The sequence below is a fragment of the Mobula hypostoma genome, chromosome 19 (assembly GCF_963921235.1).
Source record: "Mobula hypostoma chromosome 19, sMobHyp1.1, whole genome shotgun sequence".
NCBI lineage: Eukaryota > Metazoa > Chordata > Chondrichthyes > Myliobatiformes > Myliobatidae > Mobula > Mobula hypostoma.
Genome location: NC_086115.1, coordinates 37,895,342 through 37,908,957, shown reverse-complemented (window position 1 = coordinate 37,908,957; position 13,616 = coordinate 37,895,342). Strand labels below are relative to the sequence as shown.

Below are 13,616 nucleotides of genomic sequence, written 5' to 3'. Positions count from 1 at the left end.
TGGATAATCAGCCATGATCACAGTGAATGGCGGTGCTGGCTCAAAGGGCTGAATGGCCTACTCCTGCACCTGTTGTCTATTGTCTATTATGCTTTAAGACTTGATGCCAAAGCTAGTATAGAAAGTCCATTCTTAAGTGCAATATCAGCTATTCGATTGGTGCCATTAGCAAAGACTGATTCTGTTGAAATTCTTCCACATGTTCTGGCTAGGATAACTGTTGTCATTACTCAAAAAAGAACAGGATTTGAGACTACACATGAGAAAGTAATACCAGGGAGATGTAAAGCTTGATCTTTGCAAATGGATCTGGATAGGTGGGGGAACACTTCTGAAATATTGACCTCAATTCCGAAAGTTTCAAGTAGTAATGGAAAGGGAAAGATAAGCCTCAAGTTAAGGTCTTGAATTGTTGTAAAACTGATTTCAAGAGCAAAAGAGAGGACCTGGTTAAAATGGGTTGTAGCATATGCTTGTAGGCCTTTTAAATGAGAATTAATAAGAATTCAGAGCTAGCAGATTCCAGTAAGAGTAAAAGCCCTTGGATGACACAGAATGTTGACGGTGTGATGAAGGAAAAAGAAAACGCAGGTACAGACATGGGATGGAGTGAATTTCTTGAGAAATGGTGTGTGCAGGAGAGAAAGGAATTAGGAGAGCAAAAAGGAGATGGAATAGGGAGAGTCCCTCCAAAAAAATATGTGGAGCAAGGGTATAGCCAAGGAAAATGGAACACCTTAAGGACCAAAGGGGTAATCTTTATGTAGAGCCAGGGAATGTTTCTAGATAATACAGTGCACACTGAAGAGAAAGACGTGGGAAATGGTGACTTCAGGGAGAGATATGTAGATGATTGGGAGTGGGTCAGTATTAAGAAAGGGGGATATATTGGATGTCGTGGAACATGTATTGATAATCTTAAGGGCTGGATGAAGTGTATTTGTTCAGAAAAGTAAGAGAGGATAAAGCACAAGGAAATTCTTGCATCGTTGTTAGTCACGGGGGAAGTGCCAGAAGACACGGAGAATAGTTGATGTTCCTTTATTTAATAGGGAGAGCACAAAAAAGCTGTGTAACTACAGGCCAGTGAATCATGAGTTAGTGGTAGAGAAGTAATTGGAGAAAATGTGAAGGGATAAATTTTATGTCCGTTTGGAAATTCAAGCTTATCTGGGCTAGCATGGTTTTGAGTGGAGATAAATGAGAGACTGCAGATGCTGAAATCTGGAGAATAAAACAAAGTACTGGAGGAAATCTGGTGGGTAAAGCAGCATCTGTGGAGACCCTGCACCAGCAATGACAGTAGAAGGCAGAGAGCAAAAATGGAGAAGTGAGGGGGAGTGAGGTGAAATAAAAAGTCAAAACTCCATTGGTGAAATTAATTCAAAGTTTTTTGGGACAGCTGACTCTATCTTCTAATCAAGCAGACTCCAAAGTTTGGACCTACACCAGGAAATCAAATTTCTGTACTTGCTATTGCACCTCGAAAGTCCTAATCTTCTAGGATACTGGCCCTCTTTTCTAAATTCCTGTCCCCCTTTATCAGTGCAGGCTGCTGATGGTTATGTAAATAAGACAGGCCTGTTTCAGGGCTTGAGTAAAGTCTGTGGCTGTGCAATCAACTGCACTGTAATGGTATTTCAAAAACAATTTGGCTGTTCTGCTCCTGAGGAAAGGGGAACTGCACAGGAAGCTGATTGTTACAAGCAGGTGTGTAAGTTTGATTCAAATACACCATATTCAGAAAGGTGTTCCCAGCGTATGAGAAATTTGAAATGGTTTAAACTCTGTGAAGCCTCAAGGATTCCTTCAAGTGACAAGAAACAGTAGGCTGTGATCCTCTGATCGAAACTGCTTCTCAGCCCCAATATTACCACTGTACTCACAATATTAATCTGCTTTTAAATTAATGAAAGTGAATGGAATAATTAAACACAATGACAAAAGCAGTAAAATAGAATGTCTAAACTAATGCAACTAACTCCCTAAAGCTGCTGTTTTGCATTGAATTTATGTCTGGATGGATGGCTGTATTTATTTTCTAGAGCCAGTTTTGTATCTTCATGACTTTTCATGCTGTGATAATAAAATATCGACAATAATAAATCACTTAAGCAAAAGTTACAACTCCGACAACCTTTTGGAAGTGAGGATGAACTGCTTTCACTCTGGTTCAGAAGTGGCTGATCTGGGAGCCATACTGTTTTCCCTAGTTTAAGCAGGAGCTGATGATGAAGCATGTGAATGGTTAATTTGTGAGGTTGTGCACTGCTGCCACTGTTTACACTAGACAGATGTACCTATGAACTAAAAGCTTCTCAATACCAGCCTGAATGCTGTTGGAGTGATCATGAGCTAGAGGTTCCCAGGAGTCGGTGGGGATATTGCGCACTTTCAAGAAGGCTTTGAGAACATCGCAGTATCTTTCCCTCTGCCCGTCTGATGATCACTTCTCATGACAAACCTCTAAACTGAGTCCAACAGAGCTAACTGAGTGCAATTAGGGCCTTAGCACAATGCTCTGAAGTCTTGGAGCATTTTAGAGTTTGGAATTCATTTCCAGTGCTGTTCTGTAAGAGGTCTCTGTACATCCTCCCTGTGGAATGTCTGGGCTTCCCCTGGTGCTCCGGTTTCCTCCCACAATCCAAAGACCTACTGGGTAGGTTAATTGGTCATTGTAAATTGAACCATGATTAGGTTAGGGTTAATCCAGGGTTGCTGGAGCAGCATGGCTTGAAGGACCAGAAGGGTCTACTCAGCACTGTATTGGTAAATAACTAAATAAGATTCTGTCAACGTTGGTCTAGGAGAAGACAGTTCACTTTCCAGTGCATTAGGAGGGTTTTGCCGAGGTGAGTCCAGTACTATTCTGATCCTTTGTTTTATGGTCTTGTATGTAACTTCTGTAATGAGAGCTATATCTGTTCTTATTGTAGAATTTTTCTGTAAACAGAAAAAAGAACCACAATTGCAAATCAGTAGGAAAAGCTCTTTTGCTTCAAATTTGTTGATATGAATCCGTGCATTCTCCTCCGGTCATAAAGGCCATACATTTCATTATTACTGCATCGATTGAATAGGAAATTTGTTCCTTACTTCAAATGAGAACAAATGGTTGATGATTATTGGGTACTCAGTGGTCTGAAGGGTGGTTTTCTGTTCTGTGTGGGTCTCTCTGTCTCTCTGTGTGTGTGTCTCTCTCTCTCTGTCTCTCTGTCTGTCTGTCTCTCTCTGTCTCTGTCTCCAAAATACCCCATCTGGTGGTCCAACCAAGAACAGAATAAATAACAGGATCGAATCACAAAATTAATTAATTTTGAAGGATTCAAATCGATAACTACAAAATTCTAAGGATCAAGTTTACTTCTATTCAAATTATGATTGTTTTAAGTTCATATTGCTGTTATTTAAAGAACCTTAAGAACCAATGGTTCTTGATTTTGAATCTTATTAGTCACTGATAATCATTAATTATTGTAATTAAGGGATTTTTAGATATTAAGAGAAAAATTATTGATTACAAATCACTTGATTCTATTTGGCAAATTGTCAGTAATTGCCAAATGATTAGTACATCTTAGTTACTCAAACTATTTTAATTTAGATAATCAAATTGAAAGTCTTTCCTTTATTTAATCCAGCTATTCTTCGTGCATAGACCCTCATGTAATTTTGTGCAATACTTTAGTTAACTATTTAATAGGTATATGTTTTTGTGCCTTTAATTGCATTTTTAAAACACATAATTTTTTTTCTCTTTTGAAGTTGCTTTTGAATAAGATTATTGGAGGCATATTTAGAGTACTGATATTGGCCTTAAGGGAATTTTACTTAAGGAAATAATTTAATAGTTTATTTATTATAATTCATCTTCTGAGATTACTATTATTAAAACTGGGCCAGTGCTTACCAGGACATCCTTTTTTTTGATGTTTGGTGTAGCACAACTCAATTATTTTTCCCATGCAGCACAAAACATAAACCTAATGTATATGTTAGTGATTGGTTCAATTTTCTCCCCCCTTAATCACACAGGATTTTACTAATGCACTAACATTGAAAGTGTTTTGAATTTTACAACATCTTGGAGCATTGTCATTTTGACAAATATTTGTCAACTTTTTGCCAAGTGATTACGAGTTTGTGATTGTCGGGAAATTTTTCACAGTTAAATATTCTGTTAAATTGGTGTCTGTGGAAGTGATAGCCAGTGTGTGAAAAGAAACACCAAACATTGATTTAGTTGGAAAATCCAGATGTTTTCTCCTTTGATATTTACTCCTACTGCTGATTGCTATGTAAATTTGTTTGATTCCACATTGTAAAAGTGTGGATTTAAGTGGCTTGTGGTTCACTGGCTGTACTATTTCAGGCAATGTAAGAGAAAAGTGAGGTAGAAATAATTGCTAGTTTGGAAATGTAATGCCTATTTTAACTTCAGAAAACAGTTATCTTGTACATTCATTGGCTTAACTCCTCATATATCCAAATTGCACAAAGCAATTGTTGTAAAAGTATGCTTTACACTTTAGAGGCTCTGCTTAAATCTCTGACTTAGCATTTCATTCCTTTCCTCCTTTATGCTACAAACAGCATAATATGAACACTTGAGACCACATAGTCTGTTTCCATTTGAGGAAAGAGTGGTCATGGATGTATGGTGGTCTATAACAATTGTCAGCACCATTCTTTGATTGTCCATAGAGTCAAATGGCAAATACTATTGCTTCTCTTCCTGAAAAACCTCTCCAACACAGCAAGGTGCTTCATCATTTTAATGACATGCCAGTGAATTGACAAAACGCACTGTCAGCCAGTTCAGTCCTTTGTTCGGTTGAAAGACAAGTCATGCTACAACACTAAAGCTGTTTCATTGTTTGTCAATATCAACTTCTAACAAAATGTCATTATAGTCCAAATTTTTATACTTTTACAGATTTCAGTTGTTGGTATTGAACTGATTAAGTCTAGGGCAATAAAAATGCAGAACGTATTTATTTTAAGCCCCCTCAGAATATACCTAAATTTTATACAGTAATTTAGAGTTTAGTTACTTCTGTAATGCATGAACATTGAACAGAGCTGACCCGGGTCTCTGCTTTATTTTTCATGTAAACTGTAGCTTTTCAAACAATATAGCAGTGAAGTATCTAGCTAAAATTTTGTGCGCCCATTTCTTCAGTGGAACTTTGAAGCTAATAGTACCTGATGCTATAATCAATGAATGGTTCAACTAAGAATATATATTTCTATATTTCAAATATTTTCTTACCGAGTTTCTAACAATGTTTTTTATCCTCCTCTCTTTCCTAAAGAAGCTAATAGCTTTTTTCTCCATTTTTTCTGTGTCTGTATCCAAATTATTGATGCTATATTGCATAGAAGTACCCCAGTACTGACCCTGCATGACTATTTTGCGAAGTAATTTGGGTAGTCCTTTCATATTTAAAAAAAATGATCAAATGTACCAGGTATGAACGTATACAAGCTCTGATATCTCAGTATCTTTTAAACTCGCTATCTATTTTGCACCTCCATTCTATCTTTCCATAACTCTTGTTGTCCTCCACCAAGTGGGACTACATTACTATACTATATTCCATACAGTGCTTAATCTGACTTGTGTGAGAGCAAAATTGTAAATTAAGTTTAGTGCCTTATTACTCTGGGAAGTGGGAATTTTGAGCTTGAGGTTAGCACAATTGCAATTTCATCAGCAATTTGCTGAGTATGTTGATTTCTACCGAATTAGAATTAGAATCAGATTTATTATCACTGATGTGTCATGAAATTTGTTGTTTTGTTGCAGCAGTATAATATAAGACTTTTTTTTTAAAATGGACTGTTCAGAATTCTGGCAGAGGGGAAGAAGCTGTTCTTAAAACATTTGAGTGTGAGATTTCACTTGAGTGTGTAACTCCTCCCTGAAGGTAGTAGTGTAAAGAGAACATGTCCCTGATGATGAGGGTCTTCAATGATGAATGCCATCTTCTTGAGGCATCACCTCTTGATCCCCTTAATGACAGGGAGTATTGTTCCTGTGATGAAACTGCTTGAGTCTACAACCTTTACAGCCTCTTGCAATCTTGTACATTGGAAGGCTCCATACCAGCCTGAGAATCAGAATGTTTTCCACTATACACTTGTAGAAATTTGCAACTGTCTTTGACACACCAAATCTCCTCAAACTCTTAATGAAGCAGAGCCACCGGTATGCCTTCATGATTACATCATTATGTTGGGCCCAGAAAAGATCCTCCAGATTGTTGTTGTCCAGGAACTTGAAGCTGTTCAACCTTTCCACTGCTGACCCCTCAATGAGGGCAGTTGAGTGAGTGTTTTCCCAACCTCAGCTTCCTGAAGACCACAATCAATCCTTTGGTCTTATTGGTGTTGAGTGCGAGGTTTTTGCTACATCACATTCAGCCTGTCCATTTGTCTCACTCCAGTACGCCTCCTAATCGCCATCAGAGATTCAGCCAATAACAGTAGTGTTGTCAGCAGATTTATAGATGGTGTTGGAGCTATGTATAGCCACATGGTCATGAGTGTAGAGGGAGTAGAGCATGCATTCTTATGGTGTACCTGTGTTGATAGTCAGTGAGGAGGAGATGTTATTACCAATCAATACTGACTCTGGTCTCCTAACAAGGAAGTCAAGGATCCAGATGCATAAAGAGGGTTGAAGCTTGGTGATTTGTAGTGAGGGAATGAAGTTTTGAAAGCTGAGCTGTAATTGATAAACAGCCTGATATGTTTTGCTGTCATCTCACATTTAGATAACTTAAAGGAAACCACACATTTATGTTTTTTGTAATTAACTCAGAAAATCACTATATTGTGTAAGAAAGTAATAAATGAACAAGGAAAGTATTTACAATGCACTTTGACAAATTGTACTTCACATGCACTGAACTACTTTGAAGTGCAATAACTCTTTGTGGGTAGGTGCTATTTTGCACAAAGGATCCTATGAACAGACAATGAGATGAATGAACTGTTCAGTATTTTGGAGTTCTGGGCATTTTACAATCAGGCATTTCTGCCCTTGCTTGACCATAGCGGTGAAATGTTTGTCTGGACTCTGTCTTTCATTCTTGGAGTGAAGCTTTAATTTCAAAGGTAAGACTACTGCTGCCTACATTAAACAGGCATTAAAGACCAGCATTAACTCAGGCATGATGCAAAACTGAAGGGATTTTCGTAAGTAAAATGTACTTGCTACAGTTTCAGTTAATTGAATTTTCGGAAAATTATGGTGGGGGACATAAATGCAAAGCTGAAATGAGTCAAAAGATGAGTAATCAATTTGTGTCTTTCAGAGGTAAATAGAAGCATACAGAGGAAGTGACACTTGAGTTCGCTATTTCATTGATACTCATGCTGTCCAAACTTCATTGGATTACCTGCCTAATATCACAGGAATTAGTAGATTAGTAGGCATGTGGATAGGCTCTTCAGATATGTTAGTTTCTGCTCTTAAAATGCCCTCAGACATGCTGCATTTGGAAAATAAGCTATTTTAATAGATTATATTGTATTTTAATTCAGTTTCATTACCAACTTGAAACTATACAATCAATTGGGATGGCAGGTCAACTAGTCCTTACTCTTTCAGGTTTAAGTTGCCAAATCAAATTCATTTATAAGTTGACCTGTTTTTTAAATAGCTGTTTTTATTACAGAGTAATAAATCACACTAATTAACACTTATCTAAAAGATTGCTTACTACTGTGTTATACTTGCCTTTTGTAGCTACTCGACCTGTTTATGGTATGGGATTGGTCGACATATCTAGCTGATTATGGGCAAGCTACATCCAAATACCTGAGAGTGAATCCCAGCACAGCTTTGATACTACTTGAGAAGTAAGTAAACAGTTACAATGTTACATGTACAGATTAAACTTGGTTTACAGTATACCAAAAAAATGGGAAATCATATGATTTTCTGTAACTACTTTTAGTTGAATTCTATTCTGAAGAAAATTAGTGTTAAATTTTACATCTCCTTACTGTCTTGGAAAGTTCCATATTTTTTTTTAAATTTTAGTGAAACTTTATACAAATTTACAAATTTCTACAGTTGGTAATGCATGTTGCACAAATTATGTTAAAATTAGAAATCCAAAAATATTATCTACTCATCATACCAATACCATGTTAACTGTTTAAATATGCACCAAGACCTTTAAGCAATTGCCCTTTCTAATGAGGTAGCTTCTGATTTTTTTGTCATTATCATTCCTCTTTTGTACAGAATCTACAGAAGGTAAGTAGTATGCATGTACCAGGTAGTGTCACTCATTCATTGTTGTGAATTGAATGTTTATGGTTTGAAATTTGAAACTTTTGTTTGAAATAATTTTCATAATTAATGTACACATAATTAACATAATAGATCTGGGCTCTTGACAAAGTCTTTGTGACATGTTTGATTTTAACTGCTTTGATATTGCATCCGTAAGCCTGTTTGACAAAACTGTAATATCTCACTCACTGAGATTGAAAGCTATGCCTTAGAGCGATTTAATGAAGTTTTATTTTTTATAATCTGAGAACATTTACTTTGTCAGACAGAAATGAATTATGATTGTTGCTCTAGAGCTTTTTACATTTCTGATGCTGCATTTTGGAAATGATTCTTACAGTGGCTTCAAAGGCAGGGCTCATTATTCACACATAATGGTAATGAATAAATAATCTCTTTACTGTCCTGTGTGTCTAACTCATCTTCATAGTACTATAGAATACAACCATCAATAACAATCTGCAGTGAAATGAATGTATAAATTGCCGGTGATTAAAAAGCAGTCCAGGAGAACAAACCAAGGTCTGCCAATCATAAACACAATTTCTGCAGATGTTGGAAATCCAGGGCAACACAGACAAAATGCTGGAGGAACTCAGCAGGTCAGTCAGCATCTCAGCCCAAAACGTTGACTGTTCATTCTTTTCTATAGATGCTGCCTGACCTGCTGAGTTTTTCCAGCATTTTGTGTGTACGTGTGTTTCTAAAGGTCTGCCAATGTAGGTAAGCAAGAAAAGTTAATGATAAAACAAAGAACTTGTCTTGAGACATTTTATACGCTAATAGATGAATTTCATTGTATTTGTCACAATTCATTCAAGCACAATAATTCCACGTAAATGGGGTAAAGCTCTGAATCCCAAAATAGCATGCATATTTTACACCAGTATATAATGAACAGATAATCACTTTCACCATTCTCATCACATTTGTCTGATTAATAAATGTCTAGCTTCACCTTTTAAAGGACCAACTTAAGTGAAATAAAAACAACAACATATGGCAGACTTGCAAAACTCTATGGAGAGAGAAACAGTTCCTATTCCAATTCACTGTAATTCAGCAGGAGAATCTAATGAGGCCTTCAGCCTAGCTTTTCTTTCTAGCTGATCTGACTTTTTCCTCAGTGCTTCCAGCCATCTCATTTAAAGGTGCAGTGTGCTGCACACACAGTTGGATATTGCAAGTGACCTTAGTGGGAGAGTGGAGGGGCAGCCCTTAACTGAAAAGTAGATAAGAATGAGCTCTTCAGTCACTGTGTTATTAACTGTCTTGAATGCTCCAGTAGTGGTTCCACTCGATGTGCTATAGAAGCCAAAAGTGAAGGGTTAGAGGCAAAGGAGGAGGGAAAGAAGAGTCTGTATCCTGGCTTTGTCACCAGGGACTATACCAGTAAAGATACTCCAGCTCTGAGGAGTATTAGATACAAGGCCATTGTGGAGAGTATCATGATCCTCAAGAAAATCAGTGTTCTACATCAAATTAGGCATATCTTCCTTTTGTCCCAATCAAAACCTAGATACTTTGTCAACAGTTGTCAGTTATCTGTGGGGGGTGGGGGTTGATGTTTGCTCAAAGATGTTCAGGTGGAAGGTGATGGTGCCCAGTAACAGGGGGGCCTCTGTTGCCACAGCATGCCTCTTTGCTTGGAGATTTTTTTAAGCAGGGGTTCCCGACCTGGGGTCCATGGACCCGTCAGTTAATTTTCAGGGTCCATGGCATAAAAAAGGTTGCGAACCCTTGCCCCATAGGATCCCACTTTACCAACTCCACTTTGAGTCAAGCAGCAATAATTCAGGCAATGATAAGCAGTCTTGAAAAAACACATCTTAAGGATTACATGGCCAAAGTAACTTGGGAGCATTAATGTGTGCACCTACACTTAACCAAGCTATAAGTAGGTATCTCTGTCTATGCTGTTAACAGTTGAAGAAGTGTAATCGACAAAGGACGACTACCAATCACAGACTTCTGTTTGAGACTGCAGCAGTGATGTTATCACCTTAATACCTTGCAATATCTCCTCATGAAAGAGGCATATTGTAATGATGGTTCTGATTTGAAATTGTCATCTAAATCATTGACATATAATGTGAAAAGAAGCAGTCCCACAAACACTTACCCTTGCAGAACACTACTAGTCATTGGCAACCAATCAGAAAAGTTCAGTGCTTCTTGCCTGTCAGTCAGTCTTCTACCCATGCTGGTATTTTTACTGTAGTACCATGGGCTCTTATTCAGCGTCCTCGTGTGTGGCACCTTGTCAATTCTATGGTAGCTGTTACAATCCATCATGTGGCGGAAAATTGCTCTTTTCCATAAATCCTTTCAGTCTACTGACAGGTCCTGACTTCCAAATTAGACCAGTCATTTAATCTTCTCATAGCCATGTTGACTTGGCTAGAGAATTTGCCTAACCAAATAACAGAAGGATATCAGACCATTATTGCTACATACATTTTGAAATTGAGTGTTGAGGACGTGGCTGCAAATTAAAAGGCTCAATGCAGGGTCTGTCAAGATTTCCAGACTTGGACTTTAAATATGTAAAGTTAATTGGATGAGCCAGGAAGAAGAAATTTCCGGTGAGTCTGCAAATGATCAAGAAGAGGTAGTGGTAAATTTGGGGGCATGTCAATGTTAAAGGGAGCGCTTAACAAATATGTACATGAACATCGGAACAATATCCTGTGTCTTGAGCTTGAGGTATCTGAAAGGAGTGATAGCATACATACATTGAACTTTGGTATCCTTTGCTTATGCAAGCTTTGTGTGCTTCCAGTCCTATCATCAGGAAATTATTTGTTTCTCCCTACTGTACAGGTTTTGGATGTGCTAGATTCCTCCTATCTCCTAGGATGAACTTTGACCTTAGGACAATCTTACCCAGATTGATTTTTATAGGTTGATAAGAAATGGCTTCCATCCTGGTTTAGTTGTGTGGTTGGGTTATGAAATGTGAGAATTGTAACAGTATTAAGAGTTTGAGCTCGTGGCTACATTTGACCACCTTACTTCTGAGAAACCATTATTCTAGTCTTGGCCAAAAGTAAAGTTGTGGAATATATTCAGGCATTGCAGTCAGGTTCATGGAGATTAGTTTCTATAACTAATCTCTCTTGCAACTTCCTATCACTTCATTTCATTTGGTAGCCATCAAGGTGTATAGAACCCTTGTACTTCTCCAACTCCTATGCAAGGATACTTAATCCTGCAACAGTAAATTTGCTCCATGGCAGCCGAATTTCCCTTGCAGTTCATTACTCTACAGCTATCCAAAAGGATTCCAGCAGTTTTGTGTTTGTATAGTAACATGCTTTTTTTTGCATGTTACTGTGTTCCATCCCTCCCCCTCCTGTCTTCTCCTATCATTTTGGATCTCCCCCTCCCCCTCCAACTTTCAAATCCCTTACTCACTCTTCCTTCAGTTAGTCCAGACGAAGGGTCTCGGCCTGAAACGTCGACTGCACCTCTTCCTACAGATGCTGCCTGGCCTGCTGCGTTCACCAGCAACTTTTATGTGTGATGCTTATTTTGAGTTCTGATTGATTATTAGTCCAGGATCAGTTCCACAGGTATGGAGTATTGCCTTACTAATAAGCTGTTGCATGAGGAAATAGGAAAATATATACACTGCACATTCAATATGCAATAATGCATTTACATAAGATAGTGCTGGGAAAATTAGCACCAAAGGCATTGAGATATACTGGTGTGCATTACTTACATGTGCCAGTTTAGCCCCTGACTGACAAAGGAGTTTCTAGTCTCATGGTTTTTTTAATATAGTGCCTTACACATATTTGGATGTCCCAATGTGCTTGACACCGAATGAAGTTCTGTAATGAAGTATTATGATACAGAAAAGCATGCTAGTTTGCACCCAGCAAGGTTACACAACAGGAGAAATTGATACTTGGATAATTGTTCTTGGTGATTTCAATGAGAGAAATATTGAATATACTGTAGCTGTGCAAGAACTCATCTGCTCTACTGTGAATATTTCTCTGGAATATTTTTTGTCTGTCTGAGATTGTGAAGGATGTTCGCCCCAAAAATGCAGAACTGGTGCAGAATCATTTAAGTGCCTGTAATTGGGACTTAAGTTCATAAACTCCTGATTCAGAATTTAGGATGCTTCTAGCTAAATAAAATTGGAAATTCTATTCGGCTTAGAAAGTTCCTTTCTGGAACCTTTTCATGTCTTTCCAGTTATGCACTTGTTTTAAGTAGGAGGCAATGTATTGCACAGTGATTGGATCATTTGTATATTGTACTTAACAATTGGCGTGGGACCATAGGTGAATCATTGCTTGAGAGAACATGAAGAGCTGAAGGTTGTGGCTGATTTTGGTGAGGGGATTAGTAATTAATGTGAACAGTTGTAGTTGGTAAGAAATGGACTAATAGTGGACTATGATGCGTCAAATCCTGATAGCTTACCAGGTATAGTCAGATAATGTAAAAACGCTTCTTTCCTCTGGCTTAGATTTACTTCAATGTTTATGACCAGGCCTCATGTACTGTAGGTGCGGAACAAATCTGTGTAAAGGTGTTAAAGTGCAATTGTTATCAGTTTGACATCACTATAAAAGCCCAGGCACCTGAGTATATATGTGCATTATATGAAAACTGTGTTTTCATACGCCCTGCTCTGCGTGGAAGATTTCCACTCGGCAAGAGTCACTTTGTCGCTTACCATTTCCTATCAATCACCTTGTGCTCAGATGCTCCTGCACCTTGTGTACTTACGTACATACAATCAGTGAATGTCTACAAGCTAGTTTTATCTGTATACAGCCACACTCAACAGTTACTTGTACATTTTTAGGATTGCTTTTATATTTTTTGTGCTTGTTGTGTTTTATGCACTATTGCATCCAGAGTAACAATCATTCTGTTCTCCTTTACACTAGTTCTGAAGATTGACCATAAAAAAATATTGAATTTATAAAGATCCAGATTTTTAAAAATCTAAATCCAATTGTGAAACACCAAGTTCACATCTGCATTTTGCAGTTAAAATTTTTAAATGTACAGTATGATAGAACTCCAGACCTGCTCTAAATAACGGAGCCTGCACACTAGTTCAGAGGTCCCCAACCTTTTTTTGCACTGCAGACCAGTTTAATATTGACAATATTCTTGCGGACCAGCTGACGGGGGGTGTTAATCATGACTGGAATACAGGTGATAAGTCAACTATAAGTGGCTAATACACTCAATTTCATTGCTGAAAGGGTTTATCTAACAAATTTAATATTAAACACAGCACATATTTTCCTCGCATTAATATAGTGATAAG

At 37.7% G+C, this 13,616-nt stretch overlaps 1 protein-coding gene across 4 annotated transcripts in view; it reads left to right on the top strand.

Annotated features, from left to right (window-relative positions):
* LOC134358975 (exocyst complex component 6-like) overlaps window positions 1–13,616 on the top strand; it is a 194,539-nt gene that overhangs the window by 170,250 nt on the left and 10,673 nt on the right. For all 4 annotated transcript variants that reach the window (XM_063071718.1, XM_063071716.1, XM_063071717.1 and 1 more), the window contains one exon: window positions 7,757–7,869. In XM_063071718.1, the coding sequence (XP_062927788.1) occupies window positions 7,757–7,869 (113 nt within the window). The remainder of the gene's footprint in view (window positions 1–7,756; window positions 7,870–13,616) is intronic.